The sequence below is a fragment of the Hyla sarda genome, chromosome 6, assembly GCF_029499605.1.
Source record: "Hyla sarda isolate aHylSar1 chromosome 6, aHylSar1.hap1, whole genome shotgun sequence".
NCBI lineage: Eukaryota > Metazoa > Chordata > Amphibia > Anura > Hylidae > Hyla > Hyla sarda.
In genome coordinates, this window is record NC_079194.1 from 114,655,258 (window position 1) to 114,676,501 (window position 21,244).

The following is a 21,244-nucleotide window of genomic DNA, read 5'->3' on the forward strand; positions in this document are numbered from 1 at the left end:
AGTAAAAAAAAGGGGATAAAGAATATCATATTTTAAATGTACCTGTGGAAAAAAAAAGACAAACTTTTGACATGTCACAGAGGCAAAAGTTTGGATCGGTCAGGGTTCCCCGACTGATTTGCATTGTGTGACCATCTCGGTCATGTGGTTTACAGTCAGGAGAGAACATCCTAGCACCCACTTGACTCATCTGAACACTTAGACCCCAACCGATCAAACCATTTGATATGTCTATAAATATGAAAAGTTCAAGGACTTGAACTATGTTTTGGACTTTTATGGATGCTGCATAATCACTTATGAGTTTGTTTTGTACAATAAATTGAACAAAGAGATATTTTTTAAGTTTTTTATTTTTTTACTTGATTTTTTTACATTTTTTTCACTTGATTTTTTAAATTCTTTTACTTCTTTGAGTTCCCATGAAAGACTTGACCCAACAATTGTTTGTTCAACACACTGCGATGCAACTATCCTTGTAACTAAACACAAAACCATGAAAGAAAGTAAAAATTAAGACTTGATCACATCACAATAGCTAAGTGTTAAAATATTGCCTAAAATAGTATTTTCATAAATAAAAGCATACAACCAGCACCTATAAGGAGCAGATGTGAAATGCGTTAGAAAGTCCCCATATTCATCCATTGGTTAAATCTGTTGTAGGTCAAATAAAAGTGCATAAGAACCCGGCAGGAAATCACCATTCATGCTTATTATTTCACATAACAGTGACAAAGATGTTATTAAAAGATAAGCAGGCAGAGGCTGGGATACGCTGTAGACCCACATTGTGCTTTCCGCAGCACTGCACCATGAGAGACGAAAGACATGGGATGGATGCCAGGGCTTCTGATGGAGGAAATAGAGTTTTACAAGCAAAACATTAACCTTTTCATTACCCACAGCGCCAGTTCTGAACAGCAAGTGACTACGATAATAACTTGTAAATTGTAAAATGTGGCCTTGTTGCTAATGGGTGCAGCTAAAGGGTGCAGAGGAAGCAGTTGCACATGGTTCCTGATGGTCTATGAGTCTCTTTGCTCCTTAATAATGCATAAATGTTACATAGTTTGTGGGGGTCTGCTTAGAGGTTACAAGAGCTCCAAGTTATGTCACCTGTTGAAGAGTCGTGGGCAGCTAGGCCATTTGTTTTGCTGTGACTTCTTTGATGTATGAGGTCTATAGTACACAGCAGTGATCTCCAATGTTTGGCTCAGCAGGGTGCTGGAGTTGCAGTTCTTATAGCAGTAGTATAGCCGCAGGTTGAAGCAGGCCTGGTGCAAGGATTTCTGCCACCCTAGGCGAAAGCTAATTTTGCCCCCTTGACCCCGCCCATTGGCTCCTCCTGAAGTAGAGAAGCCCACGCGATGTAAGGATGTTGGACAGATCACACCTTAGTGATTGCCCCTGTCTACCTCGAGGTGGCGCTGTGCTCCTCCAGCAGGCTGATTATTATAGTACGGGTGGTGTGGGGGGTTTTGCTTGACGGGCAGGTGCTTTATATGGGCAGGTGCTTTGGATGCTGGCTAACTTTATAGCAGCGGGCAGAGCAGCGCCCCCATCAAGAAGGCGTTCTAGGCGGCTGCCTATTTTGCCAATATGCAGAGCCGGCCCTGGGCTGGAGATCTCCTTGGCTCTGTAGAGAAAAGCAGGAATTTGAGATGCTGTATATTAAATTTAAAACTCAGACCCCTCTATAAGTATATTATGAAATTGACAAGAGCATAATTGTATTTGTTTGTCTGCTTTGGACATTCATCTGCTTGGATCCCCAATTGCCTGTAATTTGCAGGGAATCTGAACCTGTTTAATTCCCCTGCAGTGCCTCCACAGGAGAAATTAAGCATTACACAGTGCCTACTAATATAAATAGGCTGTCTGTGTAATGCTTGGACATGCTGGGTCTTTAAATGGGTACTCCCGTGGAAAACGTATTATTATTTTTTTTTATCAACTGGTGCCAGAAAGTTAAACAGATTTGTAAATGACTTCTATTAAAAAATCTTAATCCTTCCAGTACTTATTAGCTGTTGAACACTACAGAGGAAAGGGTTTTCTTTTTGGAACACAGAGCTCTCTGCTGAAATCATGACCACAGTACTCTCTGCTGACATCATTGTCCATTTTAAGAACTGTCCAGAGTAGGAGAAAATCCCCATAGCAAACATATGCTGCTCTGGACAGTTCCTAAAATGGACAGATATGTCAGCAGAGAGCACTGTGGTCATGATTCAGCAGAGAGCTCTGTGTTCCAAAAAGAAAACCATTTCCTTTGTATTATACAGACCCTAAAAAGTACTGGAAAGATTAAGATTTTTTAATAGAAGTAATTTATAAATCTGTTTAACTTCCTGGTACCAGTTGATTTAAAAAAAAAAAAAAAGTTTTCCACGGGAGTACCCCTTTAAAACTGAGAGACACTCTTTGTAGATATTCTCCACCTAAAACTGATTGAGGGTGCGTTCATACGTGCGTATTTTTGCTGCAGATCCATTGCAGATTTGCTACTGCAGATTTTGCTGCCCATTGACTTCAAGGGGCAGAAAAATCTGCTGAAGCAAATCTGCAGCAAAAATATGCACATGTGAACGTACCCTGAGGGCCTAAATAAGTGACTCCAATCAAAATGGCCAGATATGGTTTTGAGAATATTTTTTTTTTTTTTTTAACTAGACATCCCCTATAAGGGGCAATCTGAATCCCCAAATCTTTCCTGCTGCCAGTGAAAATGATGCTTGCATCTGTCCCTATCTACAAGTATACATAGTCATATGATCATTTTGAACTTTGATATAAAAGTGATAGATTTTCTTTAAGTGAACTCCTAAAAGCTTTTCTAGAACTACAAGAAGTGCCAGTTACAACCCCATGAAGTACCAATCTTTTTCCAGGGTGTATAAAAACAGAGCTAATTGTGTCAAGAGCATAAAGCAGCGGTCTTCAAACAGTGGCCCTCCAGATGTTGCAAAACTACAAATTGTAGTTTTGCAACATCTGGAGGGCCACAGTTTGAAGACCACTGGCCTAAAGGGTTACAGAGCAATGTCATCAGACCTGTCAGATTGTGGGAGTCCAAGCTCTGATCAGGGATTTCCCAGCTGGAATGTGGGAGTGATGACTCTGGAAAGCACAATAACTGACAGGATAAAAATTCTTCCTCTGAAATGATTAGATGGGAATTGCAACAAAAAGCAAATTGTCCTGGAAAGAACACTGTCTTCCAAGGAGGTCGGTGGCACTGGAATTTTGACATGGGAGAGATAAGGGGCCCATTCTGGGGTGATACAGTTGTTAAATATACACCCGTTCTAGCGAGGTGTCACTTGGTCACTCTGTGAGTGTATTTTGGGAGAGACAGGAATGAACATGGTTCGCTTTTATTTTTATGAGATGGTTTTAGAACGTATTCAGATGTTTTGAGGACACGTCATGGTACAGTCTATAATGGGATGGAGCAGGTGTGGGGTGGAGAAGGACACAAGGGTTCTTTCTGGGAGATCATGGAAATCATTTTGATACAAAGAATACAATAAAGGGGTATTCCAGGCAAAACCTTTTATATATATATATATATATATATATATATATATATATATATATATATCTCAACTGGCTCCGGAAAGTTAAACAGATTTGTAAATGACTTCTATTAAAAAATCTTAATCCTTCCAATAGTTATTAGCTTCTGAAGTTTTCTGTCTAACTGCTCAATGATGATGTCACGTCCCGGGAGCTGTGCATGATGGGAGAATATCCCCATAGGAACTGCACAGCTCCCGGGACGTGAGTCATCAGAGAGCAGTTAGACAGAAAATAACAACTCAACTTCAGAAGCTAATAACTATTGGAAGGATTAAGATTTTTTAATAAAAGTGATTTACAAATCTGTTTAACTTTCCGGAGCCAATTGATATAAAAAAAAAGTTTTTTCTTACCCTTTTAAGAGTTGCCACTAGAGATGAGCGAACTTACAGTAAATTCGATTCGTCACGAACTTCTCGGCTCGGCAGTTGATGACTTATTCTGCGTAAATTAGTTCAGCTTTCAGGTGCCACGGTGGGCTGGAAAAGGTGGCTACAGTCCTAGGAGACTCTTTCCTAGGAATGTATCCACCTTTTCCAGCCCACCGGAGCACCTGAAGGCTGAACTAATTTACGCAGGATAAGTCATCAACTGCCGAGCCGAGAAGTTCGTGACTAATCAAATTTACTGTAAGTTCGCTCATCTCTAGTTGCCACATATACAAGCCTCAGATAGTAAAGGTAAAACAGTATTATATTTCATAACACATTGTCACCTCCCTCACCTCCAAGTAGCAGGTTCCCTTTTAACCTGCCTGTAGAATCTCTGTAAATATATATATATATATATATATATATATATATATATATATATGTTTTATTTCCATTTGATTCCTCACCTTTTTTGTGTTTATTTAATTTTTGTTTTGCTGTAACCCTTTATATACTTCACAAAGTTGATGGTTTGCTACATTTGTATCCATAAAGCCACAAAGTCATACAAGGCCTTTTAAAGGGGTACTCGGTGGAAAACATTTTTTTTTAATCCACTGGTGCCAGAAAGTTACACAGATTTGTAAATTACTTCTACTAAAAAATCTTAATCCTTCCCGTACTTATTAGCTGCTGCATACTACAGAGGAAATTCTTTTCTTTTTGGAACAGAGCTCTCTGCTGACATCACGAGCACAATGCTCTCTGCTGACATCTCTGTCCATTTTAGGAACTGTCCAGAGCAGCATATGTTTACTATGGGGATTTTCTCCTACTCTGGACAGTTCTTAAAATGGACAGAGATGACAGCAGAGAGCACTGTGCTCGTGATTCAGCAAAGAGCTCTGTGTTCCAAAAAGAAAAGAATTTCCTCTGTAGTATTCAGCAGCTAATAAGTACTGGAAGGATTAAGATTTTTTTTAAAAGAAGTAATTTACAAATCTGTTTAACTTTCTGGTACCAGTTGATTAAAAAAAAAAAAAAAAAAAATTTCACCGGAGTGCCCCTTTAAGGAGATTCACTACTTTAGGTAATATGGACTTTTTGCTACGTAATCAAGAATCTGCATGAAAGCTGTGTAGAGTGGTCACATTACCGAGTTTATATACTGTTGTCGGTTCCCCCCCACACATATTTTTGTTTTGCTGTAACCCTTTATATACTTCACAAAGTTGATGGTTTGCTACATTTGTATCCATAAAGCCACAAAGTCATACAAGGCCTTTTAAAGGGGTATTCGGTAGAAAACATTTTTTTTAATCAACTGGTGCCAGAAAGTTAAACAGATTTGTAAATTACTTCTATTTAAAAATCGTAATCCTTTGAGTACTTATCAGCTCCTGTATACTACAGAGGAAGTTCTTTTCTTTTTGAATTTCTTTTCTGTCTTACCACAGTGCTCTCTGCTGACACCTCTGTCCATGTCAGGAACTGTCCGGAGCAGGATAGATTTGCTATGGTGATTTGCTTCTACTCTGGACAGTTCCTGACATTAGAGAAAGCACCGTGGTCAGACAGAAAAGAAATTCAAAAAGAAAAGAACTTCCTCTGTAGTATAGAGCAGCTGACAAGTACTGGAAGGATTAAGATTTTTAAATAGAAATAATTTACAAATCTGTTTAACTTTCTGGCACCAATTGATTTAAAAAAATGTTTTCCACCGGAATACCCCTTTAAAACATCAGCCCACAGAGGTCTAATGGACATTACTATGGCTCTCCATGCATTATTGGGCTTCTGACATTGTTCATTTTCCTGCAGTGCTGGCTGTTGGAGTATCTTCCCAGTATCCTGAGCAGCCACATGGCTGTTCTCAAGGCAGCTGCTATCCTGCCACTGGGGATCTTCTTGTGGGCCGGGAAGATAAACTGAAGGCCACGTCAACCTGTGGATTGCACAAAGCTCAGCCCTACTGTATTGTGAGTCATCTTCAGGTAAGTGATGCCAAAAGGCTGCGAAAACAAAATGTGCAATTCATTTACAAGAAATATCAAAGCCAAAAATATTGATTGTCTTATAAACCATGTAACCCTCCGAAGTAATGCAGGTTCCAGAAGCATAATAACATTTTAAAAGAAATATTATAAATGATTTAGTTTCCTCATCTTTCCTCATCAGAACAACAATACGCCTTTTTGATATTTGGACAACTTAATTTAAAGTATTACGTGGTCACCCATGCAACACAAATTTTGTGTGTTTTTTATAGCTGTTTATCTGTATTTAGTTTTAATGATGGGACTATTCAAGTAATGACATTATTATAAATGTGTAAAGAAAGGTCCCTGGTGGTCTAGAGTAGTCAGCAGATTGATGTAAGTTTACTTGGTGGTTTAGGGTACTGGGCAGGTTCATGCCAGCTTCCCTAGTGGCCTAAGGTAGTAGACTTGTTTAATGTATGTTTCTCTGGTAGTCTATGGTAGTGAACAGGCTAAGGCTAAGTTTCTACATTTTTTTATTTTTTTATTTGGAAAAACGCCAATTCTGCCGCATGGCGTTTTTTCGGTCAAAAAATGCTGTGGCCAGATGTTAGCTGTAAATCAATGAGAGATGGCAAAATAATTTTTCCACTTGGCGTTTTTTTAATCCTTTTTCAATTTTTTCACTCTTTTTTGGCGTTTTTCAGCTCCTTGGTGGTCTTGCAAAATCGCAGCATGTTGAGCCACTGGCGTTTTTTTCCCTGAAATTGTGGCATTTTTTCTCCCATAGAAGTCTATGGGAGTAAAAAAAACGCAAGGAAAAACGCCATGTGGGCATTTTTTCAGGCGGTTTTTATTCTCTTTTGGACTTTAGTGATCCAAAAAAGTGATGGAGATACCTTTTTTTAATAAAATTTCGTAGGAATAGTAGTACAAAAAAAAAGATGCAGTAGTTCTGGAAAAAATTATAACAACATTTTATTAATTTTTAATAGTAAGTGGTAGATACCTTGCGTCCAGTAGCTGTAGCATTGTCTCCCGTGTTCTGTATCTGACAGAAATTTAAAGAAGAGAAGGTTATCAGTTACCGCTTTCCAGCATTCTACCATCTACCTTTACTAAGGCTTAGAGAAATTGCTCAGAAGTAGCCACACCCAGGGACATGTAACATAAGCATAAAAAATATTGCATTGAAGAACACTAATAAAACAATAATCTGTTCTGTTCACAGATCACTATAATTTGATCATAAAAATTGTAAATGTTGTATATAAACATATCAATTCACATTGTAATCACCAGGATGAGAAGAAGTGTTTTGTATGTGATTCGCGGAGACCTTACAACCGACTGACCAATCCCATCAGCCATCGTATCGAAAATGTTGTTACCACATTTGCTGAGGGCAGGAAGAAGGCCTGGTGGCAATCTGAGAATGGTAAAGTAACCAGTATACCCATAACTTTGCTTTTTATACCATTCCAATCTAGAAAAATACCAATGCCCTACCAGTCCCAATACTGCAACCTCCCACTTTTCTTCTTTACCTTCTGACATCATGGAGAGGATCTTCTGTGCTGCTGTTTTACTACTTACGAGGGTATTCACATGTACAGGATCTGCTGCTAATTTTAATTTAAAAAGGGGTATTCCGGCTATATACAACTTATCCCCTAACCAAAGGCGGCGGGACCCCTGCGATCCCCTGCGATCTCGGTGCAGCCCCTGGCATTCTGTGCCCCCTCCATTCATGTCTATGGGAGGGGGCGTGACAGCCATCACGCCCCCTCCCATAGACCTGAATGGAGGGGGCGTGGTGGGACAGCACTAGCGGCGTGACCGTGACGTTATGTCCCCATCTCGGAGGCAGCGCCTGGCACAAAATGCCAGGGGGCTGCACCGAGATCATACAGCTTATCCCCTATCCTTTGGATAAAGCCGGAATACCCCTTTAAACTAAATGATTAAACATATCTTCAAATGTATTACATATTACAGTCATGGCCGTAAATGTTGGCACCCCTGAAATTTTTGAAGAAAATGAAGTATTTCTCACAGAAAAGGATTGCAGTAACACATGTTTTGTATACACATCTTTATTCCCTTTTACTCCCAAAAAAGGAAGGAAAAAAGCTTATTGGACATAATGTCACACCAAACTCCAAAAATGGGCTGGACAAAATTATTGGCACCCGTAACTTAATATTTGGTTGTACACCCTTTGGAAAAAATAACTGAAATAAGTCACTTCCAATAACCATTAAAGGGGTACTCCGGTGAAAACCTTTTTTCTTTGAAATCAATTGGTGCCAGAAAGTTAAACATATTTGTAAATTACTTCTATTAAAAAATCTTAATCCTTCCAGTACTTATTAGCTGCTGAATGCTACAGAGGAAATGCCTTTCTTTTTGGAACACTGATGACATCACGAGCACAGTGCTCTCTGCTGACATCTCTGTCCATTTTAGCAACCGTGCATAGCAGATGTATGCTAAGGGCAGCATGCCTTTCAGTGCTGGGGTCTTGGGTTCAAATCCCACTAAGCACAACAATAAATAAAGACTTATTATTATTATAATAATGTCAGCAAAGAGCACTGTGCTCGTGATGTCCAGAGAGCATTCCAAAAGCATTCCAAAAAGAAAAGAAAAGAATTTCCTCTGTAGTATTCAGCAGCTAATAAGTACAGGAAGGATTAAGATTTTTTTAATAGAAGTAATTTACAAATCTGTTTAACTTTCCGGAGCCAGTTGATTTAAAAGAAAAAAGGTTTTCACCGGAGTACTCCTTTAATAAGCTTCCTACACCTCTCAGCAGGAATGTTGGACCACTCTTTCTTTGCAAACTGCTCCTGGTCTCTCTTATTGGAAGGCGCCTTTTCCCAACAGCAAATTTTAAGATCTCTCCACAGGTGTTCAATGGGATTTAGATCTGGACTCATTGCTGGCCACTTCAGAACATTGCTGGCCATCCATTTCTGGGTGCTTTTTGACGTATGTTTGGGGTCATTGTCCTGCTGGAAGACCCAAGATCTCGGACGCAAACCCAGCTTTCTGACACTGGGCTGTACAGTGCGACCCAAAATCCATTGGTAATCCTCAGATTTCATAATGCCTTGCACACATTCAAGGCAGCAAAACAACCCCAAAACATAATTGAACCTCCACCATATTTCACTGTAGGTACTGTGTTCTTTTCTTTGTAGGCCTCATTCCGTTTTCGGTAAACAGTAGAATGATGTGCTTTACCAAAAGGCTCTATCTTGGTCTCATCTGTCCACAAGATATTTTCCCAGAAGGATTTTGGCTTACTCAAGTTCATTTTGGCAAAATGTAGTCTTGCTTTTTTATGTCTCTGTGTCAGAAGTGGGGTCCTCCTGGGTCTCCTGCCATAGCGTTTCATTTCATTTAAATGTTGACGGATAGTTTGGGTTGACACTGATGCTCCCTGAGCCTGCAGGACAGCATGAATATCTTTGGAACTTGTTTGGGGCTGCTTATCCACCATCCGGACTATTCTGTGATGACACCTGTCATCAATTTTTCTCTTCTGTCCACGCCCAGGGAGATTAGCTACAGTGCCATGGGTTGCAAACTTCTTGATAATGTTGCGCACTGTGGACAAAGGCAAATCTAGATCTCTGTAGATGGACTTGTAACCTTGAGATTGTTGATATTTTTCCACAACTTTGGTTCTCAAGTCCTCAGACAGTTCTCTTCTCCTCTTCCTGTTGTCCATGCTTAGTGTGGCACACACAGACACACAATGCAAAGACTAAGTGAACTTCTCTTCTTTTTATCTGCTTTCAGGTGTGCTTTCAGGTGAGTTTAAAGGAGCATCACATGTGTCACGATGCCGGCTGGCAGGTAGTGGATCCTCTGTGCCAGAGAGGGATTGGCGTGGACCGTGCTAGTGGATCGGTTCTAAGTCACTACTGGTTTTCACCAGAGCCCGCCGCAAAGCGGGATGGTCTTGCTGCGGCGGTAGTGACCAGGTCGTATCCATTAGCAACGGCTCAACCTCTCTGACTGCTGAAGATAGGCGCGGTACAAGGGAGTAGACAGAAGCAAGGTCAGACGTAGCAGAAGGTCGGGGCAGGCAGCAAGGATCGTAGTCGGGGGCAACGGCAGGAGGTCTGGAACACAGGCTAGGAACACACAAGGAAACGCTTTCACTGGCACAATGGCAACAAGATCCGGCGAGGGAGTGAAGGGGAAGTGAGGTATAAATAGGGAGTGCACAGGTGAACACACTAATAGGAACCACTGCGCCAATCAGCGGCGCAGTGGCCCTTTAAATCGCAGAGACCCGGCGCGCGCGCGCCCTAGGGAGCGGGGCCGCGCGCGCCGGGACAGGACAGACGGAGAGCGAGTCAGGTACGGGAGCCGGGATGCGCATCGCGAGCGGGCGCTACCCGCATCGCGAATCGCATCCCGGCTGGAGACGGTATCGCAGCGCACCGGGTCAGTGGAGCTGCCCGGAGCGCTGCGGTAGCGAGAGAGAAGCGAGCGCTCCGGGGAGGAGCGGGGACCCGGAGCGCTCGGCGTAACAGTACCCCCCCCCCTTGGGTCTCCCCCTCTTCTTAGAGCCTGAGAACCTGAGGAGCAAACTTTTGTCTAGGATGTTGTCCTCAGGTTCCCAGGATCTCTCTTCAGGTCCACAGCCCTCCCAATCCACCAAAAAGAACCTTTTTCCTCTGACCGTCTTGGAGGCCAGTATCTCTTTCACTGAGAAGACGTCAGAAGAACCGGAGACAGGAGTGGGAGAAACTAACTTGGGAGAGAAACGGTTGATGATGAGTGGTTTAAGAAGAGAGACATGAAAGGCATTAGGAATACGGAGAGAAGGAGGAAGAAGAAGTTTGTAAGAGACAGGATTAATTTGGCACAAGACTTTGAAAGGACCAAGATAGCGTGGACCCAGTTTGTAACTGGGGACACGAAAGCGGACATATTTAGCGGAGAGCCATACCTTGTCTCCGGGAGCAAAAATGGGGGGAGCTCTTCTTTTCTTATCGGCAAACTTTTTCATGCGAGATGAAGCCTGTAAAAGAGAATCTTGGGTCTCTTTCCATATGGTGGAAAGATCACGAGTCACTTCATCTACAGCGGGCAAACCAGAGGGCAAGGGAGTAGGGAGGGGGGGAAGAGGGTGACGGCCGTACACCACGAAAAATGGGGATTTGGAGGAAGATTCAGAGACTCTAAAGTTATACGAGAATTCGGCCCATGGTAGAAGATCTGCCCAATCATCCTGGCGGGAGGAAACAAAATGTCGTAAATAATCACCCAAGACCTGGTTAATTCTTTCTACTTGTCCATTGGATTGAGGATGATATGCAGAAGAAAAGTTTAATTTAATCTTGAGTTGTTTACAGAGAGCCCTCCAGAATTTTGACACGAATTGGACGCCTCTATCCGAGACTATCTGTGTGGGCAACCCGTGAAGACGAAAAATGTGTACAAAAAATTGTTTAGCCAACTGAGGCGCTGAAGGAAGACCAGGAAGAGGGATGAAATGTGCCATCTTGGAGAATCGATCAACGACCACCCAAACAACAGTGTTGCCACGGGATGGGGGTAGGTCAGTAATAAAATCCATACCAATCAGAGACCAAGGCTGTTCGGGGACAGGCAGAGGATGAAGAAAACCAGCGGGCTTCTGGCGAGGAGTCTTATCCCGGGCACAGACAGTGCAGGCTCGCACAAAGTCCACGACATCCGTCTCCAGAGTCGGCCACCAATAGAAGCGAGAGATGAGTTGCACAGATTTCTTGATGCCTGCATGACCTGCGAGATGGGAGGAGTGACCCCATTTGAGGATTCCGAGGCGTTGGCGTGGAGAGACGAAGGTCTTTCCTGGAGGAGTTTGCCTGATGGAGGCTGGAGAAGTGGAAATCAGGCAGTCAGGAGGAATGATGTGTTGCGGAGAGAGTTCAACTTCCGAGGCATCCGAGGAACGAGAGAGAGCATCGGCCCTAATGTTCTTATCGGCAGGCCGAAAGTGAATTTCAAAATTAAATCGGGCAAAGAACAGAGACCACCTGGCCTGGCGAGGATTCAGCCGTTGGGCAGACTGGAGATAGGAGAGGTTCTTGTGATCGGTGTAAATAATAACTGGAAATCTTGATCCCTCCAGCAGATGCCTCCATTCCTCAAGTGCTAATTTAATGGCTAGAAGCTCTCGATCCCCGATGGAGTAGTTCCTCTCCGCCGGAGAGAAGGTCCTAGAAAAAAAACCACAAGTAACAGCATGCCCGGAAGAATTTTTTTGTAGAAGGACCGCTCCAGCTCCTACAGAGGAGGCATCAACCTCCAATAGGAAGGGTTTAGATGGGTCAGGTCTGGAGAGCACGGGAGCCGAAGAAAAGGCAGACTTGAGCCGTTTAAAGGCGTCTTCCGCTTGAGGAGGCCAAGACTTGGGATTGGCATTTTTTTTGGTTAAAGCCACGATAGGGGCCACAACGGTAGAAAAATGTGGAATAAATTGCCTGTAATAATTGGCGAACCCCAAAAAACGTTGGATAGCACGGAGTCCGGAGGGGCGTGGCCAATCTAAGACGGCAGAGAGTTTGTCTGGATCCATTTGTAGTCCCTGGCCAGAGACCAAGTATCCTAGGAAAGGAAGAGATTGGCATTCAAACAGACATTTCTCTATCTTGGCATAAAGTTGATTGTCACGAAGTCTCTGAAGAACCATACGGACATGCTGGCGGTGTTCTTCTAGATTGGCAGAAAAAATCAGGATATCGTCCAGATATACAACAACACAGGAGTATAAGAGATCACGAAAAATTTCATTAACAAAGTCTTGGAAGACGGCAGGGGCGTTGCACAGGCCAAAGGGCATGACCAGATACTCAAAGTGTCCATCTCTAGTGTTAAATGCCGTTTTCCATTCATCCCCCTCTCTGATGCGGATGAGATTATAAGCACCTCTTAAGTCCAGTTTGGTAAAGATGTGGGCACCTTGGAGGCAATCAAAGAGTTCAGAGATGAGGGGTAGGGGGTAGCGGTTCTTTACCGTGATTTTATTAAGACCGCGGTAGTCAATGCAAGGACGTAGAGAGCCATCTTTTTTGGAGACAAAGAAAAATCCGGCTCCGGCAGGAGAGGAGGATTTACGGATAAAGCCTTTTTTTAAATTTTCCTGGATGTACTCCGACATAGCAAGAGTCTCTGGGGCGGACAGGGGATAGATTCTGCCCCGGGGTGGAGTAGTGCCCGGGAGGAGGTCAATAGGACAATCATAAGGCCTGTGAGGAGGTAGAGTCTCAGCTTGTTTTTTGCAAAAAACATCCGCAAAGTCCATATAGGCCTTAGGGAGACCGGTTACAGGGGGAACCACAGAGTCACGGCAAGGGGTACTGGGAACCGGTTTTAGGCAGTCCTTGAAACAAGAGGGCCCCCAACTCTTGATCTCCCCAGTGGACCAATCCAGGGTTGGGGAATGGAGTTGAAGCCAGGGTAGTCCAAGGAGGATTTCGGAAGTGCAATTGGGGAGGACCAAAAATTCAATCTTCTCGTGATGAGGTCCGATGCACATTAGAAGGGGCTCCGTGCGGAAACGTATGGTACAGTCCAATCTTTCATTGTTTACACAATTGATGTAGAGGGGTCTGACGAGACTGGTCACTGGGATGTTGAACCTGCTGACGAGAGAGGCCAAAATAAAATTTCCTGCAGATCCGGAATCCAAGAAGGCCATAGTAGAGAAGGAGAAGGCAGAGGCAGATATCCGCACAGGCACAGTAAGACGTGGAGAAGCAGAGTAGACATCAAGGACTGTCTCACCTTTGTGCGGAGTCAGCGTACGTCTTTCCAGGCGGGGAGGACGGATAGGACAATCCTTCAGGAAGTGTTCGGTACTGGCACAGTACAGGCAGAGATTCTCCATGCGGCGTCGTGTCCTCTCTTGAGGTGTCAGGCGAGACCGGTCGACCTGCATAGCCTCCACGGCGGGAGGCACAGGAACGGATTGCAGGGGACCAGAGGAGAGAGGAGCCGGGGAGAAAAAACGCCTTGTGCGAACAAAGTCCATATCCTGGCGGAGCTCCTGACGCCTTTCAGAAAAACGCATGTCAATGCGAGTGGCAAGATGGATGAGTTCATGTAGGTTAGCAGGGATTTCTCGTGCGGCCAGAACATCTTTAATGTTGCTGGATAGGCCTTTTTTAAAGGTCGCGCAGAGGGCCTCATTATTCCAGGATAATTCTGAAGCAAGAGTACGGAATTGTACGGCGTACTCGCCAACGGAAGAATTACCCTGGACCAGGTTCAACAGGGCAGTCTCAGCAGAAGAGGCTCGGGCAGGTTCCTCAAAGACACTTCGAATTTCCGAGAAGAAGGAGTGTATAGAGGCAGTGACGGGGTCATTGCGGTCCCAGAGCGGTGTGGCCCATGACAGAGCTTTTCCAGACAGAAGGCTGACTACGAAAGCCACCTTAGACCTTTCAGTAGGAAACTGGTCCGACATCATCTCCAAGTGCAGGGAACATTGGGAAAGAAAGCCACGGCAGAATTTAGAGTCCCCATCAAATTTATCCGGCAAGGATAGTCGTAGACCAGAAGCGGCCACTCGCTGCGGAGGAAGTGCAGGAGCTGGCGGAGGAGATGATTGCTGAAGCTGTGGTAGTAGCTGCTGTAGCATCACGGTCAGTTGAGACAGCTGTTGGCCTTGTTGCGCTATCTGTTGTGACTGCTGGGCGACCACCGTGGTGAGGTCGGCGACAACTGGCAGAGGAACTTCAGCGGGATCCATGGCCGGATCTACTGTCACGATGCCGGCTGGCAGGTAGTGGATCCTCTGTGCCAGAGAGGGATTGGCGTGGACCGTGCTAGTGGATCGGTTCTAAGTCACTACTGGTTTTCACCAGAGCCCGCCGCAAAGCGGGATGGTCTTGCTGCGGCGGTAGTGACCAGGTCGTATCCACTAGCAACGGCTCAACCTCTCTGACTGCTGAAGATAGGCGCGGTACAAGGGAGTAGACAGAAGCAAGGTCAGACGTAGCAGAAGGTCGGGGCAGGCAGCAAGGATCGTAGTCGGGGGCAACGGCAGGAGGTCTGGAACACAGGCTAGGAACACACAAGGAAACGCTTTCACTGGCACAATGGCAACAAGATCCGGCGAGGGAGTGAAGGGGAAGTGAGGTATAAATAGGGAGTGCACAGGTGAACACACTAATAGGAACCACTGCGCCAATCAGCGGCGCAGTGGCCCTTTAAATCGCAGAGACCCGGCGCGCGCGCGCCCTAGGGAGCGGGGCCGCGCGCGCCGGGACAGGACAGACGGAGAGCGAGTCAGGTACGGGAGCCGGGATGCGCATCGCGAGCGGGCGCTACCCGCATCGCGAATCGCATCCCGGCTGGAGACGGTATCGCAGCGCACCGGGTCAGTGGAGCTGCCCGGAGCGCTGCGGTAGCGAGAGAGAAGCGAGCGCTCCGGGGAGGAGCGGGGACCCGGAGCGCTCGGCGTAACAACATGCTTGAAATAATCCTGTTTATCCACAATTTTGAAAGGGTGCCAATAATTTTGTCCAGCCCATTTTTGGAGTTTGGTGTGACATTATGTCCAATTTACTTTTTTTCCTCCCTTTTTGATTTAGTTCCAATACACACAAAGGGAATAAACATGTGTATAGCAAAACATGTGTTACTACAATCCTTTTCTGAGAGAAATACTTCATTTTCTTGAAAAATATCAGGGGTGTCAACATTTACGGCCATGACTGTATATATTCCAATAATAATGCTATCATACTATAGTATATTAGCATAATACTGCTTTTCCAAACTGCATTACTGCATTAAAAGGAAAAGGAAAAAGACCCTAAACCCTGTGTGTGGCATCTGTTGGGAACATACTCACCATGCTTTGTCTGAGACCAGTCTGTAAACTGGCCGCCCTACAATCCCGCTAAGCCCTGACTGCTTATTTTTTCCTTCCTTTTCCTCATTAAAGTAGTTTAATTTAATTACATATATTCTCCTCTGGGATTAAAGCCATAAAAAGAAAAAAGAAGGTGAAGGCTTTGAGGATTTTACCAGCTTATCCCAACAGCTTTTTATCTGCAACCCTATTAAAATTCCTCTATTTTATTTTGAACAATTTACATCCCTTGGAGCTCATGGGAGGGGTTGAAATTAGGATTTAGGAAGAACATATCAATCTTTCCACTGTCCACAGGAAACCCTGATTCATATCTCTGTTATTAAAGTCCAAAATAATGGAAAATAAGCATTACCCATGAATATTGTTACAGGACCTGTCACACTGTCTAAAATTCTGTAACGAGTAAATATAGCTGATGGCTTAGCCACCACGAGAAGTATTACCAAACTTTTCTAGAATCCAGAGTGGCAAATCTGGACAAGTTTTCTGAATATGTGTGGTCCTTTCTTAAGAATGCAGAAGGCCCTATGTTCTAAGTTCCCCCTTCTATGCATTGTAGTAGAGAAGTGAACTGTAGCCTGGTCTTGAGATTATGGTACCATAATTTGGAGGGCTTTACAGGGCCCAATTCTGACAGCATACAATTACTATGTACATGTGAAAAAATTCCTTATAAGGCCAACCTCAAATGCGGTACTGGTCACGACTCTAAACTTCTAAACAGTCTTAAAGGGGTATACCAGGATTTTTTTAATTTGACTATGTAGTGTACTTCATAATATAGTGTCTGTACCTGTGTGTGATGGTTTTCTCACAATTCTTCTGTGATTTTCACCCCAATATTTATTTGTAACAGCATACAAAATGGCTGTTTTTCCCAGGTTGCAAAGTGGCCGAGACCTGACCTCACTAGTCAGCTAATGACAAGGAGCCTGTCTGCTTCAATGGGTGGAGCGATCGCTTGGTGGGGGAGAGATCAATCTGAAAGTAATGCAACAGCTGTAGGCACCCTGATTGAAAACCACAGGTCTTTTGAATGGATGCAGCTCATTTATGTTTCAATGCGTAGGCTGGCTGATGTGTGGGAGGAAGGAAAATGAAATTATGGGATTTGTAGTAAAAAAAAAGAAAATTCAAACAGGAAATACCAGTTCACTAAAAGCTAGCCACAGTATTATGGTAATCTCACAACATAGCCATTTAGCCCCAAGAAAAGCGCAGATCCTTCCTAAGCATGTCCATTACTGTCTGCCAGGTACATACTAAAATCCCCTTATGGTGGAGAACCGCTTTAACACATCTAAACAGTGCAGATACATCTAAACACATCTAGGTAATCCAAGTACCTAAATATTTCAATGTTAAAATACCCCTAAAGAGTATCCAAATCCCTGAACACCATCCACAACATCTCTGTGTTACCATAAGCAGTGGCCTAGGAAGTATGCCCTTATTACTAGGGACACAGTGCCTTCTAAACAGTGCCAGATGAATAACCAACAGGGCCCAAGTTCTCCCTTAAATAGTATTGTGCCAATGAAGGCCCCATAAACAACAGTATCCCAGTTGGGGGGGGGGGGGGGTGGAGCTACATTCTTTTAAATATCACAGACAGTTGGGACAGAATCAACAACATTTTCTTCTAACAAGAAGTCATATAAAGATTAGCAGTGACAGTAACATTATAGTGCTACCCAAGCTTAGTGGCACATGTAGTTGGAAACTTGCACTTGAACAGTCTCTTGCTGTGGCCCTAAACTGTGCATCACACAACAAATCCTCCAGAGAGTCAACTTGAGCCCAATATGGCTAACAGCTCTTGTGCAAACTTTTTGTACCACTGCGGGTCTAAGGGAGGCTATAGTTTGCCCCGTCTAGGTGTTACTTGTTGGTTTTCTTCAGTCTCTTGCATGCCAGTGGCCTGGTGTGCGAGTCTTTGTGACCATTTAGTCACTATCTTTCACAGTACCACCCACGGATCTTCATTGTGTGCACCACCAACACTTGCATTTCAATTAAAGAGGGGTCAACACAGACGGAGTCCAAAGGCTACAAAAGAGTAGAGATATGGAGGGAGATTTATCAAAATCTGTCCAGAGGAAAAGTTGCTGAGTTGCCCATAGCAACCAATCAGATCGCTTCTTTCATTTTTAACAAGGCCTCTGCAAAATGAAAGAAGCCATCTGATTGGTTGCTATGGGCAACTCAGCAACTTTTCCTCTGGACAGGTTTTGTTGAATCTCCCCCATTAACTTTAATGGCAAACTACTATACATAACTTTTGATCACTGAGTACTACCTGCACCATTTCTATTTTCAGGCAGGGCCAGTACAGTGTTTATATTAAATTGTCCCACTGATGGTAGCAGTGTTCCAGAATCTGGCTCCAAAAAACTCCAGCTTTCCTTCTTACCGTAGTTCCCCTTAAAATACTTGCTAAAACTCCCCCATCCGTGGAAAACGTTTATTTCTTTTTTTTTTATCAACTGGTGCCAGAAAGTTAAACAGATTTGTAAATCACTTCTATTAAAAAATCTTAATACTTCCAGTAATTTTTAGGGTCTGTATACTACAGAGGAAGTTGGATGGTTTTCTTTTTGGAACACAGAGCTCTCTGCTGACATCATGAGCACAGTGCTCTCTGCTGACATCTCTGTCCATTTTAGGAATTGTCCAGAGCAGAATATGTTTTCTATGGGGATTTTCTCCTACTCTGGACAGTTCTTAAAATGGACAAAGATGTCAGCAGAGAGCACTGTGGTCATGATGTCAGCAGAGAGCACTGTGGTCATGATGTCAGCAGAGAGCTCTGTGTTCCAAAAAGAAAACCATTTCCTCTGTAGTATTCAGCAGCTAATAAGTACTGGAAGGATTAAGATTTTTTAATAGAAGTAAATTACAAATATGTTTAACTTTCTGGCACCAGTTGATTTAAAAAAAAAAAGTTTTCCACGGGAGTACTCCTTTAATTGCTAATTTTTTAAAATAGAGTAGGAACTGATCTGGCTTGCGAGCCTCATAATAGTATGAAGGACATGAGAATTGCCCCAGTTTCTTTCATTGTTCACAATGATTTTGGCATTTAGCACATTTTATTTTATTTTTTTACAAGTATGCACTGTATGTGTCAGCATAGATATAACACTTTTGTTTGGCTTTTTACCAAGTAGAAAGTTCATGCAGACAAAATCTTGTTCTTACATGTGTGGGGGGAACAGGTGGAAGATAACAGGACATCTCTGCTCAGAATCAGTTGGTCGGTCCTGCATGCCTCTACTGCAGTGGTCTCCAACCTGCGGACCTCCAGATGTTGCAAAACTACAACTCCCAGCATGCCCGGACAGCCGTTGGCTGTCCGGGCATGCTGTGAGTTGTAGTTTTGCAACATCTGGAGTTCTACTGCTTGAAGACCACTGCTCTACTGTAGATGTAGCTGCCCCTGATTCATATAAAAGAAGCAGATTGTAAATACTCGGCATCTGATGGCTGTCTGCATTAATGCGGCAAGATAAACAGTATATAAACTCGGTCATGTGACCACAGGACACATCTTTCATTCGGATTCTTGATTACGTAGCAAAAAGTCCATATTACCTGAGTAGTGAATCTCCTTAACCCCTTAAGGACCCGGGCTTTTTCCGTTTTTTCATTTTCAATTTTTCCTCCTTAACTTTAAAAAAATCATAACTCTTAAAAATTTTCACCTAAAATTATATATAATGGCTTAATTTTTGCGTCACTAATTCTACTTTGTAATGACATTAGTCATTTTACCCAAAAATCTACGGTGAAACGGGAAAAAAAATCAACGTGCGACAAAATTGATGAAAAAACACTATTTTGTAAGTTTTGGGGGCTTCTATTTTTACGCAGTACATTTGTTGTCAAAAATGATACCTTATCTTTATTCTGTAGGTCCATACGGTTAAAATGATACCCTACTTGTATAGGTTTGAATTTGTATCACTTCCGAAAAAAATCATGAATACATGCAGGAAAATTTATACGTTTAAAATGGTCATCTTTTGACCCCTATAACTTTTTTATTTTTCTGTGTTCAGGGCGCTTTGAGGACTCATTTTTTGCGCCGTCATCTGAAGTTTTTAGCGGTATCATTTTTGTTCTGATCAGACTTTTTGATCACTTTTTATTCACTTTTTTGTGGTATAAAAAGTGATCAAAAATGCGCTATTTTGGACTTTGGAATTTTTTTGCGCGTACGCCATTGAACAAGCGGTTTAAAAAGCGGTATATTTTTATAAATCGGACATTTCCACACGCGGCGATACCACATATGTTTATTGTTATTATTATTTACATAATGTTTTTTTCATTTTTGGAAATGCCGGGTGATTCAAACTTTTATTAGGTGAAGGGATAATTGAAAGGGTTAATGATTTTTTTTACACTTTTCTTATGCAACATTATAGCTCCCATAAGGGGGCTATAACATTGCATTTACTGATCTTTTACACTGATTGATCCATCTCCATAGGAATGGATCAATCAGTGTTTTCGGCGATTGATTGCTCAAGCCTGGATCTCAGGCTTGAAGCATTCATTCGGCGATCGGACAGCACAGGAGAAGGTAAGAAGACCTCCTCCTGTGCTACAGCTGTTCGGGATGCCGCGATTATACCGCGGCGATCCCGAACAGCTCCCTGAGCTAGCCGGGCACTTTTACTTTTACAGCGATCAGTGCCGCGCGCTATTAGAGGCGGGTCCCGGCTTCACTATGACGCCAGGCCCACCGCGATATGATGCGGGGTCACCGTGTGACCCCGCGTTATATCGCAGGACCGGGACTCATGACGTATGCATACGTCATGGGTCCTTAAGAGGTTAAAGGGTTACTCTGGTGGAAAACTTTTTTTTTTAATCAACTGGTGCCAGAAAGTTAAACAGATTTGTAAATTACTTCTATTAAAAAATCTTAATCCTTCCAGTACTTATTAGCTGCTGAATACAACAGAGGAAATTCTTTTCTTTTTGGAACACAGAGCTCTCTGCTGAATCACGAGCACAGTGCTCTCTGCTGACATCTCTGTCCATTTTAAGAACTGTCCAGAGTAGGAGAAAATCCCCATAGTAAACATATGCTGCTTGTCATTATAAATGGTGCGTTTTGCGAGGAAACCCCTCTCTTAATCGGGTCATGAGGGGTTCCCTTTTGTCAATTGTTTAATAAAAAGAACTTTAATTTCATCCATCTATCATGGATAAAATGTTCTGTCTACCACAAGAAAAAAAAATTGTAAAGCACCACTGAGCACCTCAGGCGCCACTGGCGCATCCTGTTTAAAGGACCATATGGAATCCCCAACTCCATACGTGTATTATTAGAGAATAAGGACACGACCAGCCGGGAGGTAGACATTTGTTGAAATCTTAGGTTTCATCGGTAAGTTGTTGGCTAT

At 43.2% G+C, this 21,244-nt stretch overlaps 1 protein-coding gene and 1 long non-coding RNA gene across 5 annotated transcripts in view; one reads left to right on the top strand and one right to left on the bottom strand.

Annotated features, from left to right (window-relative positions):
- The window catches only part of LOC130275991 (laminin subunit beta-2-like), a 112,118-nt gene that overhangs the window by 36,888 nt on the left and 53,986 nt on the right, over window positions 1-21,244 (top strand). For all 4 annotated transcript variants that reach the window (XR_008844976.1, XM_056524766.1, XM_056524768.1 and 1 more), the window contains exons 3-4: window positions 5,778-5,950; window positions 7,238-7,373. Coding sequence is in view for 3 of the 4 variants with exons in the window: in XM_056524766.1 (XP_056380741.1) it covers window positions 5,778-5,950; window positions 7,238-7,373 (309 nt within the window). In the remaining variant the exon portion in view is untranslated. The remainder of the gene's footprint in view (window positions 1-5,777; window positions 5,951-7,237; window positions 7,374-21,244) is intronic.
- LOC130275994 (uncharacterized) lies at window positions 5,831-17,441 on the bottom strand. The gene is made up of 3 exons (XR_008844977.1): window positions 16,621-17,441; window positions 6,945-6,986; window positions 5,831-5,968 (listed from the first exon to the last, which is right to left on the bottom strand). It is a non-coding gene; the product is annotated as an uncharacterized LOC130275994 (long non-coding RNA).